This window comes from Giraffa tippelskirchi, chromosome 8 (genome assembly GCF_054371585.1).
Source record: "Giraffa tippelskirchi isolate mGirTip1 chromosome 8, T2T-mGirTip1v1.2.pri, whole genome shotgun sequence".
In the NCBI taxonomy this organism is placed as follows: Eukaryota; Metazoa; Chordata; class Mammalia; order Artiodactyla; family Giraffidae; genus Giraffa; species Giraffa tippelskirchi.
Window position 1 is genome coordinate 83,052,324 of NC_137282.1, and position 27,371 is coordinate 83,079,694.

General features: G+C 47.2%; 1 protein-coding gene across 3 annotated transcripts in view; it reads right to left on the reverse strand.

Moving 5' to 3' along the window:
- GDNF (glial cell derived neurotrophic factor) overlaps positions 1 to 16,367 on the reverse strand; it is a 30,168-nt gene extending 13,801 nt beyond the window's left edge. The window contains exons 1-2 of one of the 3 annotated variants that reach the window (XM_081522036.1): positions 15,275 to 16,367; positions 10,748 to 10,846 (exon numbers count right to left, since the gene is read on the reverse strand). In XM_081522036.1, coding sequence (XP_081378162.1) covers positions 10,748 to 10,820 — 73 coding nt within the window. In that variant the 5' untranslated portion in view covers positions 10,821 to 10,846; positions 15,275 to 16,367. Of the gene's footprint in view, positions 1 to 10,669; positions 10,847 to 13,912; positions 13,969 to 15,274 lie in introns of those variants that run through there. The other 2 variants (XM_081522034.1, XM_081522035.1) reach the window with 2 other exon arrangements.
- Between the last annotated feature and the right edge of the window lie 11,004 nt (positions 16,368 to 27,371).

Below are 27,371 nucleotides of genomic sequence, written 5' to 3' on the forward strand. Positions count from 1 at the left end.
AGCCAGCTGTAAACACCTCACACTCAAGAGTGCACTCCAGGGGCCCTGCTACTGTCCTTACAAAACACTTTATGGGGAGGGTGAGAAAGTTACCCAGTGAAACTAAGCGCTCACAAAGGGAAAATAATCCCTTGTGGTGTTATCAGAGGTGGGTGGTTTTTCAGGGGAAACCCCAGAGGAACCTGGAAAGCAAAGGAACCTCACTCCCTCCTTCCCAAAAGGCCCTGTCTGCAGTCCGAGAGGCCTGGCAATGACACTGGGGCCTGCATCCAACTGTCCCGGGCCCCTCCTCACAGGGCCAGCTGAGCACTGCGGCTGTTTAGTCGCTCAGTCATGTCCAGCTCTTTGCGACCCTATGGACTGTGGCCTGCCAGTCTCCTCTGTCCATGGGATTCTCCAGGCAAGAATATTGGAGTGGGGTGCCATCTCCTTCTCCAGGGGATCTTCCTGACCCAGGGATCGAACCTGAGTCTCCTGCATTGGCAGGAGGATTCTTTACCACTGAGCCACCTAGGAAGCCATTAACTGAGCATTGGGTAGAAGGAACTTGAAGGGCCAGAGAGACCTGGGCAAGAAGAGGAGGGACCGAAAAGCTGAAAGGAGAATAAAGGGGGTGAAAGGAAAGTGTTCTCTATTATTCTAGCCTGCCTGATGGATTCCTGCCATCAGAGTGAGGAGGGACTCTCTACCCCTCAGTGAATGACTTTACTGGACTCTCAAAGACTCTTCAGGTAATTAGCTAGAAGTATCATTCAAACCAGTCAATCCTAAAGGAAATCAGTTCTGAATATTCATTGGAAGGACTGATGCTGAAGCTGAAGCTCCAAGACTTTGGCCACCTGATGAGAACAGCTGACTCGCTGGAAAAGACCCTGATGCTGGGAAAAATTGAAGGCAGGAGGAGAAGGGGATGACAGAGGATGAGATGGTTGGATGGCATCATTGACACAATGGATATGAGTTTGAGCGAACTCCAGGAGATAGTGAAGGACAGGGAAGTCTAGCGTGCTACAGTCCATGGGGTTGCAAAGAGTCAGACACGATTTAGCGACTGAACAACAACAATCATTCAAAACCAGCTGCATTCAAAACCTCCACTCCTGACTTTTCTCCTCCCTAACCTTCTGACATAGCCAGGAGAGTTACGCAGTGGCGCAGTGCACTGGCAGGAAGTGATCATGTGGTCCCAAGGTGAGTGTTGGATTAGGCTTTCCCGAGTCCAGTCTGGCTGAGTTGCCTATAACCTTGTGCAGCCTCGACCTCCCCCTAAAACGGGGATCATTACTTGGAATGGGAGAAGAGTTTTCAGCTCAGGGTCTGGAGGCATTTAACAAATGGCCCCAAAAGTAAGTCCTATGGTTTTCACGTCTGATGATGATCCTTCATCGACATTACACTGGAGGAAGCAGCATGAAGACCAACTCGGCTGGCTCATGGACAGAGTACCCTGAAGGAGATGCAGACACTGGCCCCTTGCTCATCCAGTGTGTCCCACAGAGCAGGAGGCCTGGAGGCCCCGGCATGGTGGTCTGTGGGCAGAAGGAGCAGACCCATCTTGGGAGTCTGGGCTGCCTCTTCCCTCTTCCTAGGAACGCCTTCAAATTAACCACACAAACCTCAACTGACTCCACAGCCCATGAACAATATTTTGTGTTCACCATGGCATTGGTCAGTGTCTTCAGACTGTGGCAAGTATCCCTCGGGGGGGCGGGGGTATGTTAGGATTTTCTAGAGTCTATGGGGCATTTTAGAAGAATCCATGTCCAGATCCTCAACTTCCACATGTGCTGCCTTCTAAGACCGGTCCACAGACAAATTCTCCTGCAGCCAGTTTTACAGTCACCCTGCGGACATTCTCAGACTGATGCACTTCTTGCCCATCTCACTCATTTTACCACAAGGCACTGTATGGTGGATAGATACCTATAAGGGCAGTCCGGGTGTGCTAAACTGGTGCTAGTGACTCACGATGTGAAGACACGTCATCATGAACTCAATGTTCCAAAGATGTGAACCTGAATCTAATGAAGTGCAAACAATTCCACAAATGCAACACGAGGGGCAGTCTGTAGAACTGCAGGCAAGACAGCCTGGGCTTCTCAAAATGTTGTGGGGGGAAAAATGGGTTGGGAGCTAATTCCAGATTAAAGGAGAATAAACAGACACAATAGTCAAATGCAATTTGTGACCCCTGATTAAGGAGAAAAACTATGAAGGACATTCTTGCCAACTGGGGAGATGTGATTATGGACTATCTATTGGATAACGGTATTGTACAAATGTTAAGTTTCCCGAGACTGATAACTGAATTGTGGTTACATAAGGTAATGTCCTTGCTCCTAGAAGGTTCACACTATTTATTGTTAGGTTTAAAAGTAATTCTCAAATGGTTTAGAAAAAAAAATTAAGCAAAATGCTAACAAGAAGTCCATCTTGGTGAAAAAGACGTGTGGGTGTTCATTGTACTATGAATATTTTGCTGAGGAAAAGTCCCATATGAATAAATCAAGAAATATCAAACTGGGTGGTTCCATATTTCATTCTGGCCAGGCAGTCATGACAAGGCATGATTTGCTTGATGGTCCATCCACCCATCCATCTATTCATTTTACCATCCACCCATCCATCTATTCATTTTACCATCCACCCATCCATCTATTCATTTTACAATTAGGATCCAAAAGGGTAGTGGTTGCCATAGATGCAGACTAACATGTGTATTTGAAATGAAAATGAAGTTGGACCTTTTCTGATGAAAAAAATCAATGTATTTGAGCTGATACATTTGGATAATTTCCCACAAATCGAATAAGCTAAATTTGCAGCTCCAAAGTGTTGCCAAAAATATTGAAGCACATATCTAGCTGCCAAATGGGCTGGAAATTACTTCTGCTACAACTATTTAAACTTGTTATAAAAATACAGATGTTATCTTAGGAGTGTGTGCTAGTTTTTCAACATAATTTTGTAGGTTTGCAAGAAAAAAAGTTTTTAAGACTTTCAAAACTAGGCTTTCCAACTCAGTTATCCTATAAAATCATTAAAAAGTGGGTTTTACCTCTACTGGGTTAACCAGTTGATTCTCAGTAGAGACATAAGATCTGCTTATACAAACCCACTCCTGTTCCCATAGAGGTGACTGTTCTGGCACGTGTGCTGTTGCCCTTGGCTTCCCATGTGGACACTCCCTTCCCTGGGCAGAACAGAAGCCATCTGAGAACAAGTGCCCCCCTGAAGGCCTCGAGTATTCGAGGAGACCTCACTTTGTCCCAAAGAGTTAGGGAGACTTCCCTCATTGCAAAAAGCATCGATAGTTTAGGAGTGTGTGAAGAAATGCATGTTTCTCTTCCTAAAATGTCCTGATTTGGATTCTGAAGTACCATGAATAAAATAACCCTAGGTCCACTCTGGCCCAAACAGGGATCAAAGAAAGGGCCTGGAAGAAATATAATATTCCTTGCTTTGGCTTATTGATTTTCCTAGAAATACATGTTTCAGATAGTGAATGTATTTTTAGCAAGTCAAGATTTGTGTTTTCTTAATCTACTAATATGAGAGTGCAGTCTGTATTAAGCCAAAATTACTGGGTTTGGGACTAGAAGTTTGAGGTTTGAATTCTGGCTTCATCACTTACTAAATTTGTGACCCTGAGAAAATCTCTAGGTCTCATTGCTTCCTCTGTACAATAGGGGTACATAACATCTCTTACCCAGTAGAGCTCAAACTTACTTGATTTTAAGACACTATATGAAATCTATTTAAAAAGTAACAAATGCTGGAGAGGGCGTGGAGAAAAGAGAACCCTCCCACACAGTTGGTAAAGGAATGTAAATTGGTACAGCCACTGTAGAAAACAATATGGAGTTTCCTCAAAAAACTGAAAATTGAGTTTCTGTATGATCCAGCAATCTCACTACTGGGTATCTATCTGGACAAAAGTGTAATTCAAAAAGATACATGCATCCCTATTTTCACAGCAGCACTATTCACAATAGCCAAGACATGGAAACAACCTAAATGTCCATCGACAGATGAATGGATAAAGAAGACATGGTGTGTACACACACACACACACACACACACACACACACACACACACATAGAGGAATACTGCTCAGCCATAAAAAAGAATGGAATAATGCCATTTGCAGCAACATGGATAGACCTAGAGATGATCATACTAAGTGAAGTAAGTCAGAAAGAGAAAGACTAACAACTATGATATCCCTTATACATGGGATCTAAAATATGACACAAATGAACTTATCTATGAAACAGAAACAGACTCACAGATGTAGAGAACAGACTTGTAAACCAAAGGGGAGTGGTGCTGGGGAAGGATGGGCTAGGAATTTGGGGTTAGCAGATGCAAACTATTATACATAGAATGGGTAAACAACAAGGTCATAGTACAGGGAATTATATTCAATATCCTGTGATAAACCATAAGGGAAAAGAATATAAAAAAGAATACATATATGTATGTATAATTGAATCACTTTGTTGTACAGCAGAAGTTAACACAACATGATAAATCAACTATACTCAATAAAATAAATTTTAAAACCCTATTTGTTAAAAATTGGGTTACTATGTGAAAAGCAAAGAGGTGATACTAACTTTATTTTTTTGTTTTTATTTTATTTATTTTTAATTGAAGTACAGTTGATATATATATTCTTTATACATCTACTCTTCTTCAGGTTCTTTTTCATTACAGGTTATTACAAGATAGTGAATATAGTTCTTTGTGCTATAAAGTAGGTCCTTATTGGTTATCTATTTTATATATAGTAGTGTGTATCTGTTAGTACCAAACTCCTAGTTTACCCCCTCCCATCTTTCCCTTTTGGTAACCATAAGTTTGTTTTTGAAGTCTGTGAGTCTATTTCTGTTTTGTAAATAAGTTCATTTGTATGATACTAACTTTAAGTTTAATTTGTAGCTTTTTACTTGTTAACAGGTTGATTCAATTATGCCTATGCCTAGACACTTTTTAAAAAATAAGGGCACACTTCAAAATGAAAAATATGCCTATGCTATAGACTCATGAAGCCTGGAGCTTGAGTAATTTTTGCAGCAAAAAGGCTTAGCAATGAGATCCCACTTGTTGCCACCTGCCTGCTTGAGATACCCCAGTGGCACCCCGCTGCCATCAGAAACAGAGCAAGCACCTTCTTTTCCTGGATTTTACAGCATCTCATAATCTGGGTATCACCTACAGAGATAGCCTAAATTTCACACCACTTCCCGCCACCTGTTCTCAGTACTTGGCGACTGGTCTGGCCTCCTCCTTGTATCCACCACCTGCCCCTTCCCCATATCCTGATCACAAACTTGCCTATGCTTCTCCTTGGTCTGGAATGTGCCCTTTTTCCTTTTCCTTCTTTTCCTAATACACATCTTTCAAGTGCTAGCTCAAATCCTCCCTCTCTCCCGAATTCTTTCCTGCTATGATCTCCAAATCCTAGTGACTTCATTGCTAGGAATTCTTACCATGACCACAGCTAATGCACACACCTCGGCAGACATAGCTATCTGTTGGACTGCCAGTCCGCCCACCCACCCACCCATCTGCCTATCCATAGTTTACAACTAGATCATAAGCTATTTAAGTTCACAATTTTGCCTTTTAGATGCCCACACAGCACCTAGAGCATGAGAGATATTTAATACTTGCTTCCTGATTGAGCTCAAGTGATTAAAGAATACATTTTAATTGAATAAAGAGGCTATGGACCATTAAGTGCTAAATAAACCAAGATGAAATGGACATTTGAAAGGGAAAATGCCAGAGAGCTTTTATTTTTCTATCAGTGAAAGGAGAATCTTCTGAGAATAATTCTTTGGCTGTTGGATCGGCCTGAGGTCCTAAGACTGGCCAATTCAAATTAAGCCTGAAATAGATTTCTCTAAACAGCAACAGTTTGAAATAGGTCTTCAGACTGAGGCCAGAATGAGATGTTGGTCTCAAATCTTGAGTGAGGAATCAGTGTCTCCTAAAACCCTGATGTGGGATTTCTTGATTTCAAGCACCTCATCCCAAATGGCAGAGCCCCCTTCCAACTTAGGGACTTTATTACAGTATTGTCTGTTCATATAGTCCTTAAAATAATAATAATAAAAAAAATAGATGGACGGTGCTTATTTATTCTGAACTCTATATCCCACAACATTAGATCTGAAAGCTTAACATTTAACTATCTTGTTGCATTAGAAGGTTTCTTAGCTGGGTAACAACAGGCTGAAAGTTTACTAAGTTCACTTACAGTCTTCTGCTGGGTTTGTGAAACAGCTTGAATTAAATATCCAGGTGGGATGACTTAAAACACAAATGCTTTATCTCAAGACAGGGAGCCTCCAGCTCACTGCCTCCTTGATCTCTTACACGTAAGGATCTTATGGTGCCCTGGCTCCCTTCTCCCCATAGGGGACGAGGGTCTCCCTAACATGACCATGGGAATCTGGTGGGAAAAATTCCATAGGAACTATGTGGGCTCAGCAAATGGGGACGGGAAGGAGCTGTGAAACCTGGGAAGAGCCAAGGGGAGCTGACCCGGGGGCAGAATCCCACGCAAGCCTGGCCCAACTGACTGACTGCGGGGCCCAAAATAGCCTCCCCGCAAGGCCTGCATTTCTTCCACTCTCTGTACTTTGTTGGGCTGCTTGAAATTCCACCATTTAGAGCAATGTCTTGGCAGAGGCCAAACTGAAAGCCTGGGATGGGAGAAAAGGCACTCACTGGGTGCGTGGTGGGAGGAGCAGGGTGGCAAGTACGATGGTTGTTTATGGGGCACGGGCTTTACAAAGCATTGCCTCATATAATTCTCACAGCAGCCCCAGGAGGCAGGATGAATAGTGTTCCTATTTCACAGATGAGAAAACTGAGGTTTGAGAGCTGTTAAGTAACAGTTAGTTAAGTGGCCAGGCTGACTGAACTGAATGTGTGAACTTGAGCTCTTGCTTGTTGAAACTCCATGATTTCTTGCTCTGTGCTCTCCTTCTGTACGTCATGGGAAATGACAACCTGGGAAGAGACTCCAGCTTCACAATATTGTGACTCATATCTCAATTTGATCAAGGTTACATAGAATTTTGTGGGCTTGTCTGAGAACTTGATGGCTTGATTTGCAAGATTGTTTCTCTAGGAAATTTTGTGACTTGCTACCAAACCGGTAGAATGGAACCCCATTATATTACAATATATTGTGGATTACTTGCAAATATAATTCAGCAATGCTCAGTGTTTCTTCTAGTTGTTTTCCGGTCACACAAAAAGGCCGCCTTTTCTGACCAAGGTTTAGTTTTAGTTTACAAGGCCACCAAATTGTACCACATCCTGTACTTTTATTAGAGAGTACATTTTGTGAGGACAGGGGCTTTTGTCTGTGTACCGAGGATTCCTAGCCCCTAGGACAGTGCCTGGCTCACACAGGCACACATTAATTACTTGTTGAATGAATAAGTGCTTTTAGATCACAAATTTTTAAAAAGCACATGCATTTTATGCTTTGTGAAACACATTTAGAGTTATGCACAGCTGAGATCTGGTATATGACTATGATTAACAAACCTTTAAAAACTTCAAGCAACCTTGTGCAACACAGCTTTATTCATTAGTTGGAAACTTTCCTCCCATATAAAGTGTTTTCTCCTAGGTAGCAAGACTGCATGCTCTGCAATTTCAATGGTTTAGAGAAATTCAGGTTCTGGCTTCAGCAAATCTTCCTGCCATCATGGAACCCTGGCACTTTGGATAAATTGCTTTACATCTTTAGGCCTGGAAATTTTAGGGGCTACCTTTCAGCTCTAAAATGCTATGACACCTGTGCACAAGACCTTCTAGTTTCACCTTTTACATGCCTCTGGCCTGCTCTAACCACACATTAGTGAAGACACAGGTAAAAAACACAATGATAAAATAAAAACAAAGATGGTGAAACGGAAAAGTCTTGGATGACCCAAAAGGAAAATCACAAGTCTTTAAGTTTAGGCAAGTTTGAAGCTGCTACAAGAAGCAGCCACAGCCCATGAACTTTATTGTCAACCTCTGTGCAGACAAGTGGGCCAGTTACGACTTCTACTTGGTTAGTTCAACACGTGATAATGGTAGGAACAAGATTCTGGCTGCTTCATTTACATCAGAACCAGCAGAATACATGCGATCTCAAGGGTGAGTGTGTAGACAGGGTGCAGTCCAGCCCGCTCTGAACAGCACAGAATGACTGCCTCGGGTAGCACGAAAGAGCCTTTGCTCAATCACTAAGTTCCAAGCATTCCAAGAAGAGGGATCAGTATTTATGGCACTTTCTGTTTTCAAATGAGAGTGACTTAATGTTTTCTACATAAGCCTTAACTGCATGGTGTACAGTGCAGGATATAAATGTCAGCACTGTGACAGGGGCGTGTTGACACTGGTTGAGTGTTCAAAGTCTGCACATTGTCTTTCTCCTGCCTTCCCCACACTGACAACTTGCTACCGAATAGAACATACCTGGAAAGAAGTCAATTTGGCTTAGAATGCAGTTCACTTTCTCTTTGGGAACATTTCTCTTTCAAGGATCTATTGGGTCTTCCCATAGATAAAACAGAATCGGGTGTGCTCTGCTGGTTCAAATGTAAATACAGTAGTCAGAATCTTGTCCATCGATACTACTGATACTACTGATGACTTAGTATCAGTTTTGGAAAAAACCTCCATTCCCCCACAACTCCCCCCGCCCCAATCAATAAGATTGTTACCTTGCTTTGTGACTGGCTGGACCTTACATGAGGCACAGATTTTCTTAGGATATTATCAAGGCATAGGGATTCACCAGACTGCACGTTAGACTCACTTGGGGAACACCTAAATCTCTAGTTGCCCAGACCACACCCCAAGCCAATTAGATCAGAATCTCTCTGGGTGAGGCCCAACACCAGTAGTCATTAGAGCTCACCAGGTGAGTCCAGTAAGCAGGGGTCTTATGAGTCTCTTCCCAGAGGAAGGTTAGGGTGGAGCATGAAGGTTGGGGTAGGCCAAATCTCAGTCACTGGCATTTTGGAGTGGAAAGGCCTTCCTTTACTGTACAGTTGTAAACTGTTCATTGAGTTTGGCAGTAAGTAATTTGTCTGAGGTGACAGAATTAGCCAAAAGCAGAGCCAGAAGCAGGAGCCAGCCTTAAATAAGCCTAGGTAGACAGGATACTAATATGCTTATTAAATTCCCATGAACTAATCAGCTTTATAATCAGGCACAGTCATTTTTCCTCCAGAGTGCCTTGGTGAGAAAACTATTACCTTTTACTGGGTTCCTGTTCCTCTGGCCTAGGCTGTTTGAATGAATGAAAAGCCATTTAGCCCTCATGGGTACTGTTCTGAAGACTATGGCACTAAAAGTTCATTTTAAGTTTCTACTGGAGAAACATTATATACTCTAGGATAGAAATTTGTGGCTGAAACCAAAACCTTTAAAAACAGGTTTATACAACTAACTGGCATACACTCTTGGAACAGTTACTTCAATTTCAAGGGATCAAACTGTGTCCTCTAACCCTAAGTCATTCTTGAAGACTTAATTTGTCTTAGAAAAATGCACTTTTTCTTGGGACTTCAGGAAGAAGATGCTTTTATTGTTGTAATTAAGCATAAGATAAGCACATCACACTTCCTGGGCTACTTTTAGCCCAAGGCCACAGGTTTGGGGGACTCCAGCATACAGCAGACTTTGAAACCCTTTCAAAGGTGCCTATGATCACAATAATTTTCAAATGCAGAATAGGGTAATAGAAATGGGGAGTAGCCAGCATGGTTATGGCTATGGTTTACTGTTGCTTTAGTTTGGGGTTGTGCAAATTTTCTATTCCTCCCCAGTAATCTCTACCTTATGATGAAGCATACTCTGCTTTATGCAATAGATAAACTTCTCAAGAGCAGAGGGTAAATTATATCAAATCATAGTTGACATGCCCTGATAAACTGCTAAGACATTTTTGAGAGGCAAATCACAGATTTATTTTCTAATATGAATAATCTGGTCTTAAGAGTTAACATTGTCATGTGTGGAGTGAACTACAGTTTTTTTGTTTTTTTCCCCCTAGCCCCAGCCAGCACTATTTATCGTTTTCTTTCTAGAACCGGAACTTTCCTGAACAGACTTGACACTGCCCAGATGCTTGTTCTGGAAATCAAAGCCTTTCTGTGTTTTCTCTGACTCGGGCATGGTTTTGTGAAACCTTAGCCTCTTCCCTTGCAAGGGCAGTTTAGGATGGAAATGCAATTGTTCTCAGAATTCAGCACAGCCAGGCACACCAAGACAGAGATAGAGGGCTTTGGAACAAAACACGGGTGTGGGTGTGTGTGTGTGTGTGTGTGTGATGGGGAGGCAGAGAAAAGAGGACAACTGTGTGTTTTCCTGTGATGGTGGTAGTGGTGGGGAAAACGGCTGTTGATCAGAATCTAAATGAGCAGCAGAAAAATGTGTTACCCTCTGTGTTGGGCAAAGCCAGCACGCGCCATACATAGACTAGGTGTTGCAGCCTTGGGGCACCAGTTGGAGGCGGCGCACCGGTAGGGGGCTTCGGCGCCTGCGCGGCTCTTCCCGGGGAGGCCACTCTGCCGTAGGGGCTGACCTGGGGATGCTTGCGGGCGGCGGGTGGGGTGACCCCTGCGGGGAGGGAACGGTTCTTACAGTCACTGCTCAGCGCGAAGGGCGCGCGGCGGCGGCCGAGGGAGCGGTCTTCGGCGGGCGCCTCGGGAGGCCTCTTACCGGCGGGCAGCGGGAAGGCGGACGCGGTGTGGAGCAGCACCAGGCAGACAGCCACAACATCCCATAACTTCATCTTAGAGTCCCGTCCGGCGGCGGCACCTGTGCGGGCGGGCAGGCGGGCGAGGGTGCAGAACCAGGGTGAGCACGTTAGGCCTGGATGCCGCGGCCCGCGCGGGTCCCCGGGGCTCCCCTCCAGACTTGGCACCGCCCTCCTTCCGGACCGCTGCGGCCGGGCGCTTCCCCGGGCACCCCACCCTCCTTTCCTTCCCAGCGCCCTGCCTGTCCCCGCTCCGGGGTGCGCCTCCCCGGCTTCCAACAGTCAACTGCCTTTCTCTTCCGCCATCCGATCCCAGGATTTCGGGGCAGGGCTGCTTCCCCCCGCCAGCACCGATACGACGACAGCAGTACTGGCGCGCAACCCCATCCCCATTCTGCGGGGCGACCAGGCAACCCTCACCCTGTGCTCCCGCCCCGTCCAGCAGCTCCCACAGACCCCATCCCCCACCCCCCCGGAGAACGAGCCCTGAACCCAAGCAAGAGACCAGCCCGCCCGGGGTCCTGATCCTGTTCTCAGCTAGGCGGGGTCAGGCTCAGTGGAACCACGAACTCCGCCCAAGCTTCATTCCTGCCATTTCAATTAGTATTTTGTCGTCGGAACAAGAAGTCATTGGGGACTTAAAGACTTTGAGGCTGTCCAGGAATATCTGTGTTAAGCTCCTGAACTTTCCAAAGTTTCAACTCGGTTTAAAATACTACTTCCACTTCTTAAGGTTATGAATATTAACATATGAAAAGGCCTAACCATGCATAACGTACGGGTTCAATAAATGCTTTAGCGTTAGTTAGGGAGGGATTGCCTCGGTCTTGAAAATGTTCGTGGTGTACTCGAATACCCTCTTTATTTTTGCTTTTCAAGATTCTGGCCTTAAATCCTATCCCCTCGCAGAGGGGTTTCGAGCTCCCCACACCGGGTCACAGTTACTCCTGGACGATCGTACCCTGTTGGGGACGCTAAGCAGGAGCGCTGGCACCAGAAGGTCTAGACCGGGAAAGGGCGCACGGTGGGGGCTCAGCTCCTCTTAGGGGGCTCCGTTTGGCTTCTCAATCCTCGCACCCCTAGAAAGGAGGGTCACGCAGTTGAGGGCGGGCGAGAAAAAGGGTACCCTCGACTCAGGGCCCAGCTACACGCAATAAGGAGGCGGGGGGTGGGGTGGGGTGGGGGGACACCCGGGCACCTTGAGGTGCCTCCTCAATGCCAGCGTTCTAGTTTCCAAGGGCATTCTAAAGTGGAAATTACGAGATTCATGCAGTTGACTATCTCCGTTCCTCCAAGTAAAAGGGATTCTTAGGCAAAGCTCCTTGAACTTTTTCAGTGGAAGAGAATAAGGCAGTTTTCAGGTAAAAGTTAAAACCTCGACCCCATTCCTCTCCATCAGTCGCCAGGAGCGCCCGCCTCCCTTCCAGCAACCGCCCCCACCCCTAACTCTACCCAGAACGCCCGCCGGGTGCCGGGGCAGGCCACCCGGGGAAGCGTCTAATTCGACCGCCACCTCCCACCGCTGCGGAGACGAATGCATTTTCCAACCCTTGGGCGTCTGTTTGTTCGCTACGCAGCCGTGGGGCTCGGATAGTCTGTAGGGACCACGAACTCCTAAACCCTGCGGCTCCCTTCGCTCCATGCCCCCCTGGCTGGTTTACAAACCCGGGGAAAAGGAAAGGCTCTGGGTTGAGGCGCGGGGGACCCCCAGGCAACACCTCACCCAGGCCATGAAAAACGAGCCCTGCGAGGCGCTCGGGCAGAGACTACGAGGGAACGCTAGGCCTCCTGCCCCCTCGCCCGGGAGCCAGCTCGCGGGCGCGTGCGAACTGTCTGGCTGTCCGGAGGGTCAGGGAGACGCGCGGTTAATGCGCCGTCCCAAATCGCGGTGCCCGCCGGCAGGAAGCGACAGAGGCACCAGGTTTCCCTTCCGCATTAAGAGGGTTTTTCCTATTGTTTTTTTATTTCTGCTTGGCAGGCGGAGGGCTTTTTAAATTGGACGTGGAGATCCTCAATTAGAAGTGTGACGAAGCTGGCAAAAGAGTACACAGAGGAAAACTCCCCGCCTCGTCCAAAGGAGACTCCCGGCTCCCGCCCCCGCCCTCCGCCGGGTGAGAAGGGCCCCTTCTTCCCTGTGAGCACCGCCGGCGCAGGCTGCAGTCAGAGCGGCTTTGTAGTTCCCGGTATTTGCCGGGCGGAGGGAGTCTGAAGGCTGAGCGTTCACAGCGGTCTACGGGGAGGATTTTCCCAGATCCCGGTGGGGTCCCCACATCCCCACCCCCAACACACCCAGCGGCTTCCCTGTCGGTCTCTTTATCGCTTTCTCAAAGCACATCTGTCGGACGTGTTTCTGCCGCAACCAGCAGCCTCTGCTAGGCGCGCCAACTGCCCAACGCGCAGCCACCTGCGGTAAACAAGCTCTCCTTCTCCGCTAGGTGCCCCCGCACCCGTTCCAGGACCCCACAGGCTGGTCCCCCTCTGCGTCCGGCAGAGCAAAAGGGGAGCGTCGCGGGCACCGGCACCTGGCGATCCTTAGGCCTGGGGCGGAAAGGACGGACGCCCCAGAGAGCGGGACTGCGGGACTCGCCGCCGGGCGCTTCCGAGTTCCCAGCACCAGGGGGCACCAGAAACCGCCGGAGTCCCGAAGCGCCCACGCGGCCGGGTGGCTGCCTTGCCACTTCAAGATAGAACCGCTGCACGAAAGCTCCCCCCCACCCCCAATCCTCTTCGAATCCAAATTACCCCGTGGAACTTTTGGATGTCCTCACCAGCATCCCTGCTGTCCATCCTCTCCTACCACTCTTCATCCTCTCTCCCGGATTTTTCTCTAACCGCCTCACTTAAGCCGGTTTCTCTGCAACTCCCCCTCCCTCCCCCGCGTCTCGGTGACAGCCTCACCGCGGGTGAGCGCTCCCGCCGCCAGTGCCCCCGCACTTTCCCTTGTCTGGCAGGCTGGGAGGTGTGCCCTCGAGATCCAGGTCTCAGGAGGAGAAAAGGGGAGGCGGGGGTGGGTGGGTGGGGGCGCGCAGTAACTCGGAGGCTTTCTTTTGGAATACGGACAGAAGTTGCTGAAAGATGTATTGCTTTTTTCAGCTGTGCCTTGTGTCCTGAACTGACGGTGGACTTACTCAGTTGGGCCCAAGACCGCGGTAGGGAAAAGAATGAGGGACGCTTTCTGCAGACAGTCTGGGAATGGGTCAAGGGCCCGAGGCCGTGTTTCAGATCCAGAGTGCACCCCTTGCGAGAATGGGCTGGGGACGCTGCGGGCGCCTCGGACACCTGACACTTGTTGAAAAGGCGCTACTGTCCCTGAACCCTGCCAAAGCGAAGATATGGCGAAACTCAGTGCAAGACCCGGTCGCGGAGGGGCGGAAGCCCAGAAGCTCGCTTTGGAGCTTTGCGGGTAGAGGTGCGTGCGTGAGGTTAGAAGCAGCATCTCTTCCTTGTAATACTTAAGTGAACATCGAAAATACTGTGCAAGAGTCGAGCGCGCTCTAACATCTCCGCGGCATCGCCCAGGAGAGTTGTGTTTGCCCCCACCAATGAGCAAAAATCTTGCGAGCACGGGGTTGGGCAGCTCCCCCGGAGCGCGCGCGTCGGCTCTGCAGACCGGTTTGCCACCGCTGAAACCAGGGAGGCGCCAGAAGGCTGGGGAGGTCCACGAAAAGTTATTTCCCGCCCCGAGAGGGGCTGGAAACCAAAAGGTGGCGAAATCAGCCCTGAGGTTGTGCAAAGGTAGTGGTGGAGAGTGTTAACTGGGGAGGTGGCACAGAGTGCAGGAGAAAAGCGGTCATTCAAATCATCACTTAGATGGCGTACGGGAGACCTTGAGGTTCGAGATTCTGTTGCAGACGGAGACCCGGGTCCTGGGCTATCCCGGAAGCCCCTCTCTTAACCTCGACGCGGATGGTTAGTTGGAATTGCAGGCTCATGCAAGTAACCGGGTTTAGAAAAGGACGAGGAATGTAGATTTGCAAGACGGCTCCAGAGGAGGTGAGCGCTCTGTTTTTAGGTCCTCAGCACCTTTAGCAGCAGCCCCTCCCGGGGCCTACACTTTCCCTCGGAACAGACCAAAACAAGTTACACCCCAGTAATGATATCTATGTAGCAGCGCCTCCACCGAGGACCCAACTTTGGCAGTGGTGGGTTCAAAGACGATCCCAGCCCGGCACCTTCCCGGGACTTGACGGAAGAGCGCCCCGCCGAGTCGGGGAGGGAAACTGTCCCTGTCGAATATTCCGGGGTCCAGAGGCATCAGGGACCCCAGAGATCTTTGCCCACGTGGAAAGGCAAACTGCCCCTCCGCAAGGCCAGCCTGTCTCCAGTTCAACTTCTCTCTCTCCTCTGTCCTCCCAGCGTCTCGGTTCCCTCTTAGCCTCTTCTCTTTCTAGTCTCACTGCCCGTTCTGAGGTCCAGCCGCGCCCCCCTCTGTCTCCAGAGCCCCGCAACCCGTCGCGCCCGCCTCCCCTCAGGCCCTCTCCCCCACGTACCTCGGATCCGGTCTCCGCAGACCCCCAGCTGGACATTAACTCCAGGAGCCCCGAGTCCCAGCCAGGAGACCCATCTGGGCCGAGGGCAGGAGCGCGGAGCCCCGCCCAGCAGGTTAGGGGCACGAGTTCGCAATCCTGGGGCCGTTCCTGGCAGGGAGGGCACGCAGGAGGCGGCGGCCAACGCTCCAGCCGCCGCCGCTGCCGCCGCCGTGAGAAGGGCGAGGGATGCCGACAGCTCCCCCGCCGGCTTCCCGCACCCCCAGAAGGCGAGGTCCGAGCAGCCGCCGCTGCCCTGGTTGGGGGGTGACAGGGCTGCGCGCGCCGCGCTCTCAACCGGGGTCGCGCGGGCGCGGGGCGCGGCAGGCTGTTCAGCGGCGGCGGCCGCGCTCTGCGCCTTCTTGGGGCGCCGCGCCGGGGAGCACGAGACGGGCCGGGCTGATGCTGCCGCCGGAGCTGAGATCTGGCCTGGAAATCCGAACGAGACACCACGTCAACCGGCGCCGAGAGTCCCGCGAAGACATGAGGGCGCCAGGAGCGCAGGCTGGTCCTGGAGAGCCCGGGCCGGGGGCCGGGGTGGGGGAGGGGAGGCGCGGGGCCCCCGGAGGGGAGGGGTCGAGCTGCGGCGGTGGCGGGGAGAGAAAGGAGAACAGCGAGGAGGCGCCCGAGCTCCCGAAGCTGGGGGCTCCGGGTGCGAGTGGGTGACGCGATGCGCCCCTCCCCGGGGTGCAGGGAGAGAGCGCTCAGCGCGTGGAGACACGGCCGGACTCGCGCTTCCTCCTCGCCGGGAAGATCCGGAGGAATGTGCGGAGCTCTGCGCGGACCAACCGAAGGGGGCAATCCGAACTTGACCGCGGCGCCCGCGCCCGGCTTCGCCCTCGCGCCTAGCTCTCTGAGCCGGGGTTCTGTCGAGTGGAGGGCTGCACTGGGCTTTCCTCGCGCCTGTCGAAGGCTTTCCTTCCTCCTCGATGTCTAACTCTCTGGCTTTTCTGCAGGGCAGAAGGCAGTGGCGAGGAGGGCTGCTGCTGGCCGGAGTTCTCCAGCACTACGAAGGAGAGATGTGCAGCGGCCCAGGGAGGGAAGCCGAGTGTTTGCCAGGGGACGCTGAGACTGGGGCAGAATTTATAGGGCTCTCACTCCGTGACGTGCCCTCCAGTGGCTTTTCTGATTCGCTTTCTGACCTAAACACACATTAGTTTAGTCCCCATGCTAGGGCCAACACGGTCTCCACATATCTGCTGGCTGAAGTCAGAGGCTTTGCATATCATGTATTACACGGCAGGCAATGAAGAAGGCTTCTGAGGCTGGCCGCTCCTCGGTCCTAGGCTCCATTTTCATGCTATTGTAATGTAATACCAGACGTGGGGTAGACACATACATTCAGAATCCCAATTCCAGATCGCTTGATTGGGAACAGGTCGGGAAAGTTGAACTAAACCTGCCTTTGTTTTCGAAAATGCAGATGAGAGACCTAAGCAAGCCCTGCTTTGGGTGCTGAGTTTCCAGTGAGCAGGGACCCAGCACCCATTCCTGATCTCTGTGAGACCTTTTAGGCATTCCTTTTGTTGGTTTGCTCACCACCAGACGCGCCAGAGCCTTCTTTTGTAGAGGACGTGAGGAGGACAAGTCCTTACACACCCTGCACATGACTCTCCCCATAAATCCATTGCATTCACCCAGGGCATGAAATTAGCTCTACTGTTAAAGTAATGTACTGAGTAAGGTATGTCTTTGCTAAGCAGAAACCTGTTTTCCGGAAGCCATTGGACCTGAATTCAGTGGGACCTCTTTTATTTTATTAGCTGGGGCCAGGGAGAGCATAAACAGGCTCAATTTACATCCATGTACCTCTTATTTTATGACTCATCCGGCTGTTGAGGAGTATGTGTTCGTGGAGTAACTGATACAGACAATAGACAGGGGAAATGTGTGTGGCAGTGTGGGGTGAAGAGCCCATATTACTAAACTTCTTGAAAGACAAGTATCAGCTACTTTGGAGGTTTGTCAGTGACATTAGCGTGGCAGGAAAATTGTTCTTATTAATGTTACCATGATGTAAGGTTAAGCAGAGTGAAAATCAAGTCATCCAGACATACCTTAGCTGAAATTAGGATGCCTACTGGAGTTCTGCAGAATATGACATATCCTTTTTGTTAGATTACGGTAGAAATGTAGATGGGTTTGAAAATGGGCTAAGCTTAATATACTTATCCTAGTTTAACACTGTTTTTGGAATTCGAACGCGACGCTCGCCAGTGTTCTTACCATGAATGATTTCTTCATTTTCTGAAGGCTTTTCAACTGGGGATGGTCCTGCCTTCCAAACACCTGCAATGATTTAGTGCTCCCTGTTGTCCCAGGCAAAGTGCTAGACCCTGGGGATTGTGCTGACTGGGATTTTGGGGGGGTTGCAGGGCACAGATACCACTGAGTTTACCCTAAGTAATGGGAGTTGACTGTGGAAGGAAGGCTGACCGGAATCTCCACTGCTCAGCCACGTGTCTCCGAAAAGCCTTCCGGAAAGGCCACCCAGCCAGGCCTCACGAAAACTGGATTGAAGTTCAGGAACTGGAAGGTCATTCAGGATCCGGCTCTGTGACTGGGTTATCTTGCTGCCCCCCTGAGCCACAGGCATCTGCCATCCCTTCTAACAGGCTTAGCCGCCAACGTGATTCAGCTCCTCTCTCTCTCTGTGTTTCTCCGGGTTTCTCTTGGCTTCTGCTCCTGCTACCAACTGCTCAGCTCTCTGTTGATCTCACATTTAAACTCCTTCAGTGAGAGGATCTTATTGGCCCCACTGGGCACTAAGTAGACTGAGAGCTTTTGAGTCAGGACATACGGGTTACTGGACACCCTGGAGTGCAGCAGACCTTGGCCGGGTTCTTATTCCCGGACTAATCACCCATGTCTACGTTGTTGGGTCTCATGGTTCCAAGACTGGCCATCTTCCCTTAAGACACTTCCTAGAGTTCCTCTTTGCCTTCCCTGCACAGGATTTGGGCACCCAGAAGGAGCTGTGTTAATGGCAGGCACTTGGGAGTTTAACAAACCTCTGTCTACTACAAGACTCAAGGATAGATAAGATATGAAGCCTCTGTCTCTGGAAGCTTACCATCTCTAAGGAGAGGGAGGCATGTACACAAGTAATCATAGTATAAAATGATAAATGCTGTAACAGAGGTATATGTGAGGTGCTCAGATGTGATTTTTACCTGGCAAGTAGAACCCTGGGGAGATTGCAAACACATATCCATGCCTCGGCCTTGTTCTTGGGCAATTAAATATGAATTTCTTGGGTGGTGGAGCCCAGGAATTGGTATTTTGTTTCAAGTTGTTCTAAGTGCAGCCAGGGTTGAGGTATCAGTTGGTTTTCTTTCCCCTAATGATTATAATAATCATTAATATTATGATTCTTTTTGAGAGCCAAACTAAGAGGCTTACCTATTTTGATAGGTTCTAGGACTCAGACTTTTCCAAAACATTAAATCCTTTTGAAATAGTACTAATTATCTTAAATAGTAATATAAAAGAAAGTATAAAATTAACTTTGAGTTAAAGCAAATACTTATAGTTTTGAAAGAACATTTTTTTAGATGATTACAACTTTCCGACGACTACAGAAGAGGTGAAAAAGTCTAAAATTTTTCAAGATCCCCCACTCTAAAGCCCAATATTTAAAAGTACTGTAATTGATATTGACAAAAATCTTAGACCTTCACAGACAATAAGAAACCAAGCTGCTTGCCAGGAAGCATTCAGTGTCTTGGGCATAAGGGGATGGCCTGATGTCACCATCTCAAAGTCCCCAGATACTGGAAGTAGGGACCCCCAATAGCTCTGTGTCCGCATCTTCTCCTTTCTCCAGGAGACAAAGATATGTTTGATTTGATGTTTCTCAGCATCATCCAGAAGAGAACCACTTTTGTGCTGAATAGATGGCTGGTCCCCTGATAAAGTAATAACAACACACTGCTAAGAAATCTCACAGTGTCCTTAGATCTCAGCCTCTCATCTGGAAAACCCTGCCAGAAACTCAGAAGGAGAGAAGCAAGCATGGTTCAAGCATCTCATCTCCGTTTGAGAAAAAAAGAGTTCATCACCTTGCTAATTTCCCATTTCACCATTATCATCATCTTCATCAGAACTCATTGTGGATCTTTAATTGAAAGATGTCAAAATCATGGGTGCTCCCGGTGCCCAAAGTCCAGGGGAAGAGAAAAAGTGAAAGTGAAAGTGGCTCTGTCATGTCCGACTCTTTGTGACCCCATGAACTATACAGTCCTTGGAATTCTCCAGGCCAGAATACTGGAGTGGGTAGCCTTTCCCTTCTCCATGGGATCTCCCCACCCCAGGGATTGAACCCAGGTCTCCCACATTGCAGGCAGATTCTTGGGAGGAAGAGAAAACACAAACAAAAAATGATAAAGGATACAGGATATCCTGAGGCTTGAGTATGACCATATTTGGAACTCCAACTGGGGCTTGGTAGGGGTGTAGGCGGAGAGGAGGGGGAGCCAAGGGGGGACATTCCAGGCTAGGTGGAGGGGTCCCTGCAGACTCAGTGCTGCGTGCTGCAACCTGGGGGGGCCGTGGGGTGGCAGGGCAGCCTTTGGCCTAATGAGCTCCCAGGGGAGCTCCCAGGGGAGCCTTGCAGCTGCCTTGCCTGTAAGGGCCAGGACCCGGGTCCCTGGACTTCCTCATAACGTGGGTCATGACGGCTGAGAGCGAATCCATCACTGAGGCAGGGCAATTTCCTTTTCAAAGTCACCACTTTATTGGGCAGGGATTTCTTTCATGCTCGCTCACTCTTTAACAGTCATTTTCACCAATGATACGATTACTCATAAAAGAAAGATAAATGTTCTATCCTTCAAACCACTTAAAGAGAAAAGAGAAAACAAAAAGAACAAGGGAAAAATGGACCGTATTGGCCTCTTTGTAAGGACTAAATTGTAAAGTAGATAACTTCTTTGGAGTAAACTCTTTCTCTTAAGAAATTGATTCTGACATTGACATGGTAGACTTATCAGTGATTTCCAGCAGTTTCTTTTATAGGGATCAAATTGCCTAATTACCCATAATTTTGTTTTTGGTTCTTAGGATTACTTTATGGGAGTCTTCTGTCCTGGTAATAAAACATTAATCAGGTAAGAGGGCTCCAGCAAACTCTTACTCTTCGAAGGGTCTATTGACTTCAAGTTAGGTTTGGCAAACTTTTTCTGTAAAGGGCAGGCTCTTTTGGGTAGATATAGGAAATATTTTAGGCTTTGCAGGCCACACAGCTTCTCTTGCAGCCACTCAACTCTACCCTTGTATGGCAAAAGCAGCCATAGATAATATATAAATGAACAGGCACAGCTGTGTTCCCATACAGCTTTATTTATGGACATTGAGATTTGAATTTTATGTAATTTTCACATGTCATGAAATACTACTCTTTATTTTTTCTCTTCAACCATTTAAAACATGAAAACTATCCTTAGTCCTCAGACTTCACAAAAGGAGGTGGTAGGTAGGATTTGGCCTGAGGGCTGTACTTTGCTGATTCCAGTTAGGTTAAAGCTGTAACTATGAGGAACTGTATCACCTATAGAATTAGGGAATTCCAGAGCTGGAAAGCACCTGAAGCTTATAGTCTAATCTCAATTTACCAGGAGAGAAAACTGAGGCAGAGAGGGTTAAGTGACTTATCCAAGGTCATTCTTTGAGTGAGTGACACACTCTTACTATGGAGAAAACGTGGGATCAAATGACTTCACTGGTGTCTGTGAGCGCACCGACATTTGCACGTGTGCTTTAAGGACAGCAATGGCGAGCACATGGGGGATGTATTATATCTTTTTCTTTCAAACTGGGACTTAGTATTTTTTGTTGAGGCAAGAAATGAGTCCAAATACAGAGAAATCAGTTTGACTCTTTATTGGTGGTAGAGGTTGGTGTCTGGCCAAATGGGGAACAAAGCTTTGAAAAGAAGTCAGTTACCACCCTTCAGAGTAGCAGAGGGCTTCCAGGTGGCTCAGAGGTAAGGAATCCACCTGTGGATGCAGGAACCACAGGGACATGGGTTCGATCTCTGGGTGGGGAAGATTTCCTAGGGAGGGCATGGCAACCCACTCCAGTATTCTTGTCTGGAGAATCCCATGGACAGAGGAGCCTGGTGGGCTACAGTCCACAGGGTTGCCAAGAGTCAGACATGACTGAAGCAACTTAGCAGACACACAGAGTAGCCGAGGGCTTCGCAGGTGGCTCATTGGTAAAGAATCCATCTGCCAATGAAGGAGACTCCGGTTTGATATCTGGGCCAGGAAGATCCCCTGGAGAAGGGAATGGCTACACCCTCCAGTATTCTTGCCTGGAGAATTCCATGGACGGGGAGCCTGGAGGGCTACAGTCCGTGGGGTCACAAAGAGTCAGACATGACTGAGTAACTGGACACATGTGCATACAGAGGAGCAGAACTTCCAGGCAAAGCACAACACCGAGTATGTTTCCCGCGCCCTCCTTAGTAGTCCATTATATTTGGCTTTTAGACAACGGGTACACAGCATTTCATCACAAAGGCACAAAGATGCGTTGAGAGAGATTTGAGTGGGGAATCAAGACCCCTGCATCCTAATCCTTTTTCAACCACATCATGCTTGCTGCAGAGCTTCTGGAGTCTTCCTAAAGATGTAAAACACAGGCGATAGCTGGAGATACTGCCGAAGACGGTGGTTGACGCTGGGGCAAGGACTCAGCATTTTGACCTTCAAGCCAAAACATGCCAGGGGACCACTTTGCCACATATTAATTGCATCACACAGACTTCAACCTGGGTTCTTTTCCTTTGGCCTAAAATAGACCAACCATTTGACCATTTCCAATTTTGGCAACAAAACAAGAAGACAGCCTTCTCTGCCATCATATCCCCTCCCCCACTGCCTTCTCCACTTTTCCTCATTGTGGGGAAACCACTAATGAATCCTCATCAGTATTTATGGACTTAGGGATTTCCCTGGTGGTCCAGTGGCTAAGACTTCAAGCTTGCGATGCAGGGGGGCCCAGGTGCGATCCCTGGTCAGGAAAGTAGATCCCTCATGCCACAGCTAAGACCTAGCACAGCCAAACAAATAATTTAGAAAATATTTACAGATTTAATAGAAGCTAGCAGTAAACATATGTGTGAATTTTGTGGCTTCTTCTAACCAATTATCCAAGACTCCCTCATTGAATCAGCAGCAGGGCCGAGACTATGGGAGGAGCTAAGGCTTCTCCTTTGGTATCCTAGGCACCTCACTTGCTTCACCTCCTCCCAGTTAGCAGAAATTTCAAATTGAGAGCCCCAAAACCTGAGACCTGGTTAGGAGAAAGTCAAGCCAAGGATCAGGCAGATCAGATTGGAGCTCTGTCCCTGACAAGCTGCAGGAGCTTAGGAAGCTTCTAGCCTCACCAGCCTCACCTGTTTTTCTCTTCTTGCTCGTTCCCTCCTTCACAGGGATACTGTGTGAAGTATCTGTCTGAGTAGGTGAGATAATAAACCAGATTTTCTGAATTCATAAAGGACTCCCTGGGAATAATTTATGTTGCATGTAATACCTTCTGGCTGCTGAGGTGCTATTTGATAAATGACTGCCCTCCTGCAGTGCTCTAAGTGGAACCCTAGTGACCCAAAAAGAGTTAATACCTCCACCAAGAAGTTCACTGACTCCCGGGGCATAATTTACCCTCCAGCAGGATCTGGCCAACCATATGTGAAGTGCTGGGCGTTCTGTGAGAGAGAGTCAGCTTGAGAAATGTAAAGAATTAATACTACAGAAAGCACACTTGCAGACCATTCTTCGAGGAATCCGTCATGTAACTTTTTGCAGAACAACCCCTAAGGTAGGTCATTGTTATCCTCTTCAGAGTCATTCTCCAGCCAGTGCAAGATCAGTGCATAATATACCCAACATAAGTTTAGGGAAGAGCATATTTGTAGAATGACTTCATTATTCAAAAAATAATGGATGAAAGGTTGGAAAGTGCATTTTAGACATCTGAGTGAAAAACAAAAAGTAAAAGTAAGGTAAGTGGAATAAAGCATGGGCTTTACAATGTTGATAGTAGGAATATGACCTAAATGTGCTGTGCTTAGTCACTCAGTCATGTGCGACTCTTTGTGACCCCGTGGATTGTAGCCCACCAGGCTCCTCTGTCCATGGGGATTCTGCAGACAAGAATACCGGAGTAGGTGGCGCTGCCTTGCTCCAGGGGATCTTCCCAACCCAGGGATCGAACCGGGGTCTCCCACATTGCTGGTGGATTCTTAACCTTCTGAGCCACCAGGGAAGCCCGACCTAAATGTAATGGATCACTTTTTTGTACAAACACAGGAACACTGACGTGTTAAAATGTGACATCCATTTCAAAATGGTCACCTGAGGAGACTACATGTCCTAATATGCAGCTATTGCTCAAAGCACTTTTAGGATGTGTGGATATATTTGTTCATCCAATATAAATCGTTCAGGCATTTCCCTTCCAAGGCCTTGTGTTGGCAGTTGTCAAGGGACATAAAAAGGCATGAGCCAGCATTCCCCTATTCAGTGGTGGCAATTAACTGGATTTTGAAGGTGGATTTAACCGGGGGCAAAGACCAAGTCATCTGAAATAAATTCTAGTGATAGAGACTAGAGAGACAGATTTAGAGACTACTCCTCTGGTATAAACTGGTGGTTAATTGCATTGATGGGCTTAATTCTTCACCCTTCTCTGTAGCCATGCTCTTTGTCATGTCACTATAAAAGTAGAGTCCATTTCCCCATCCCTTGAATCTGAACCAGCATTGTGACTTGTTTTAGCCACTGAAACACAATGGTAGTGAGGGTTGCCACTTTTGAGCATGGGACCCAAGAGGCCAATACGTTTCCACTGATTCTCTCAAACCTCTGCCGTTAACCATGAGAACACACTTGGGCAAGCCTAATGAAGAATAAGAGACAAGTGACAGCCAAGCAGAGCTGATAGCCAGCTGACTCCTACCCTCCCTGTCCACAGCAATGTAAATGAGCCTAGTAAAGATCATCAGAGCTGCCTTTCTGATCACTCCAGAGATGAGCAATAAATACTTCCTGTTGTATGTTACTGGGGTTTTGTGGTTATTACACACCATTGTTCTGGCAACAGACAACTGATAGAGCTTGCAAACTGATTCCAAAAGAGGACCTCACAATGTTGAACAGGAACAACAATGTTCCTGGGTTAAGCTGTGTCTCCAGGTGACTGTAGGAGGCTGAAATATACATTTGAGAATACATGTCCCAGTGTTTATTGAGCATCCTTCCTCTGTCCTACTCTACTTTGTACCCATTATATACAATTGCTTGCATGCATTTAACCAATTATTCTGCAAGGGTAGCAACCATATTTTTTATTTTTGCATCCTTAGTATCTAGCATAAAAATTATTGTTGTTCAGTCTCTAAGTTGTGTCCGACTCTTTGTGACCGTGGTAGCTTCCCTGGAAGCTCAGCTGGTAAAGACTCTGCCTGGAATGCAGGAGACCTTGGTTCTATTCCTGGGTTAGGAAAATCCACTGGAGAAGGGATAGGCTACCCACTCCAGTATTCTTGGGCTTCCCTGTGGCTCAACTGGTAAAGAATCCGCCTACCATATGGGAGTCCTGGGTTTGATCCCTGGGTTGGGAAGATCCCCTGGAGAAGGGAAAGGCTACCCACTCCAGTAGTCTGACCTGGAGAATTCCATGGACTATATAGTCCATGGGGTCCCAAAGAGTCGGATACGACTGAGTGACTTTCACTTTCACTTTGTTACCCTGGACTGCAGCATGCCAGGCTCCTCTGTCCTCCACTATCTCCCAGAATCTGCTCAAATTCACGTCCATTGAGTTGGTGATGCTATCTCACCATCTCATCCTCTGCCACACAGAGGTATTTGTTAAATGATGGGAGGAATTTCATTAGAACTTAAAATTTGCATTGTGTGCTTTTAGTAACTTTGATCTATTTGTGGCCTGTGTGGTGTGTAATATGTAATTTTAAAAATATAATTAAATTATGCAATTACTTGGCTAGATTATACCTGCACATATTACACCTCTTAAAAGGCACAAAGGTGTTTTCATTGATAAGTGATTCTTTCTCTCCTGCCACCTTTAAGCCATCCAGTCCCAGGGAATACAATTACTGGATTCTCATCAGTTCTTCCCGGTGTCTCAGTAGTAAAGAATCCACCTCCAATGCAGGAGCCACAGGAGATGCAGGTTCGATCCTTGGGTCAGGAAGATACCCTGAAGGAGGAAATGGCAACCCACTCCAGTATTCTTGCCTGGAGAATCCCTTGGACAGAGGAGTCTGGCAGGCTACAGTTCATGGAGTCACAAAGGGTTGGACATGACTGAAATGACTTAACTTTTATCAATTCTTCCAGAGAATTTGCAGTCATTACAAAAAAGCTTTTGTCTAGGAAAGAAAGAACACGTTCAACTATTATCTTTGAAAGGTCTGCATATGTTACAGCCCCTTTACTTTTGGATGGTTGGTCCTATCGGATGTAGCCTTTAGGTACTTTGTTAGAATTTTGAAAGAGTTATTATCCCTCAGTTTGTTCCTTTATGATTCAGCACTTTCCCTCAGCTTAAGGTTTGAACATTGCTGGAGTGAACACAGCTGTTTGTGTTTACTTCTTTGCTGGTATACTTCTATCACATGAGATGTCAGCCCAGCTCCAAGAGCCTGCTAATTACCACGGAACCAGGCAGCAGGGGGAGCAGATAAACTCAAAACATTGAGTTCTCTGGGTGACAGGGAGCCTAGAGCTCTAATGTCCTAAAAAGAACCTTTTATCATGGAGAACTCAAGCCTTTACTTGATGATGATAGTGGGGTGAGTGTAATTTTAATTTAAAACTCTTAAAAGCATCTTTATAGACTAGCATGCTGTCTCTGTGTTATAACAATGCAAAAGTTTATAAACATGGCAAAACCATGTTGACTGGAATAGAGCTGGCATTGTATCTTTTAAGGCATGTTTAGGGGTTCTATGAAGTGGTTTAAACCAAAGCCACAAGAGTGAGAAAAAACTTATTTTCGGATGGATTTTAGTAGACTGTCGGTTCCTCAAATTTATGTGCTAAAGATGCATACTTTAAAAAAAAATCTATTTTAACAATTAAGTGGTTTAAAAATTTTCCTTCTCATGATTCATGGAATTTCAGGTTCAACTAGTTTTTGAGCACAAAATATGTACTAGGTATTGTATGATGTTTGTATATATATTTTCTCAGTGAACTATATTGATGATTACATGTTATTTTATAAAGATCCAAACAAGAAAACACTTATGAAATAAAATGATGCATTTGCTTTATATCTGCTTTTTATGATTTGCATAACCTTGATTTACATAATATGGTTGTTCATAATTTTGCCATAGGGGAAATCTGTATGTTTAGCACCAAATTTAGCACGATTCATTGACACTCATGTGATGGCCATTCACAGAGAAGAAACACTCCTGCAGCCTGGCATGCCTGGGATGTTAGTTTTTTTCTTTATGATTGAGGGACTGTTTCATCAAAATATTGTTTTAAACAGATGTGCTCTGGTGTTTACGGAGGGGAGAATTTAAGCCAGACTGATTAATTAGCAGATAGTCAAGACATTTCCCTGCTCCTATCTGGGTAGTCTGGGGATTATGAAGCTGTCAGTAGGTTATATTCAGATGATGGAAAAAAAAAAAAAGACAAACAGCAAACCAAAGTAAACCAAACCTCAGATCACTGTGTCAGGATATAAAATATGGTGTCCTAAATGCTTGACACAGTTTTTATTGGAAAGTGAGTTTTTTTTTTGAGTGGGCATAATAGTACTAACCCAGGGGTGAGCATACTTTTCTGTAAAGGGCCAGGTAGTAAATATTTTAGGCTCTGTGCACCATAGAGTCTGTTTCAGTGACACAGCTCTGTAACTGAAGCACTAAAGCAGGCATAAACAATATGTAAATGAATGAGCAAGACTGTTTTCCAATAAAACTTTACTTATGGATATTAGCATTTGAAATTTCATGTAATTTTCATGTGTCACAAAATATTACTGTTCTTTCATTTTTTTCCCCCCAGCCATT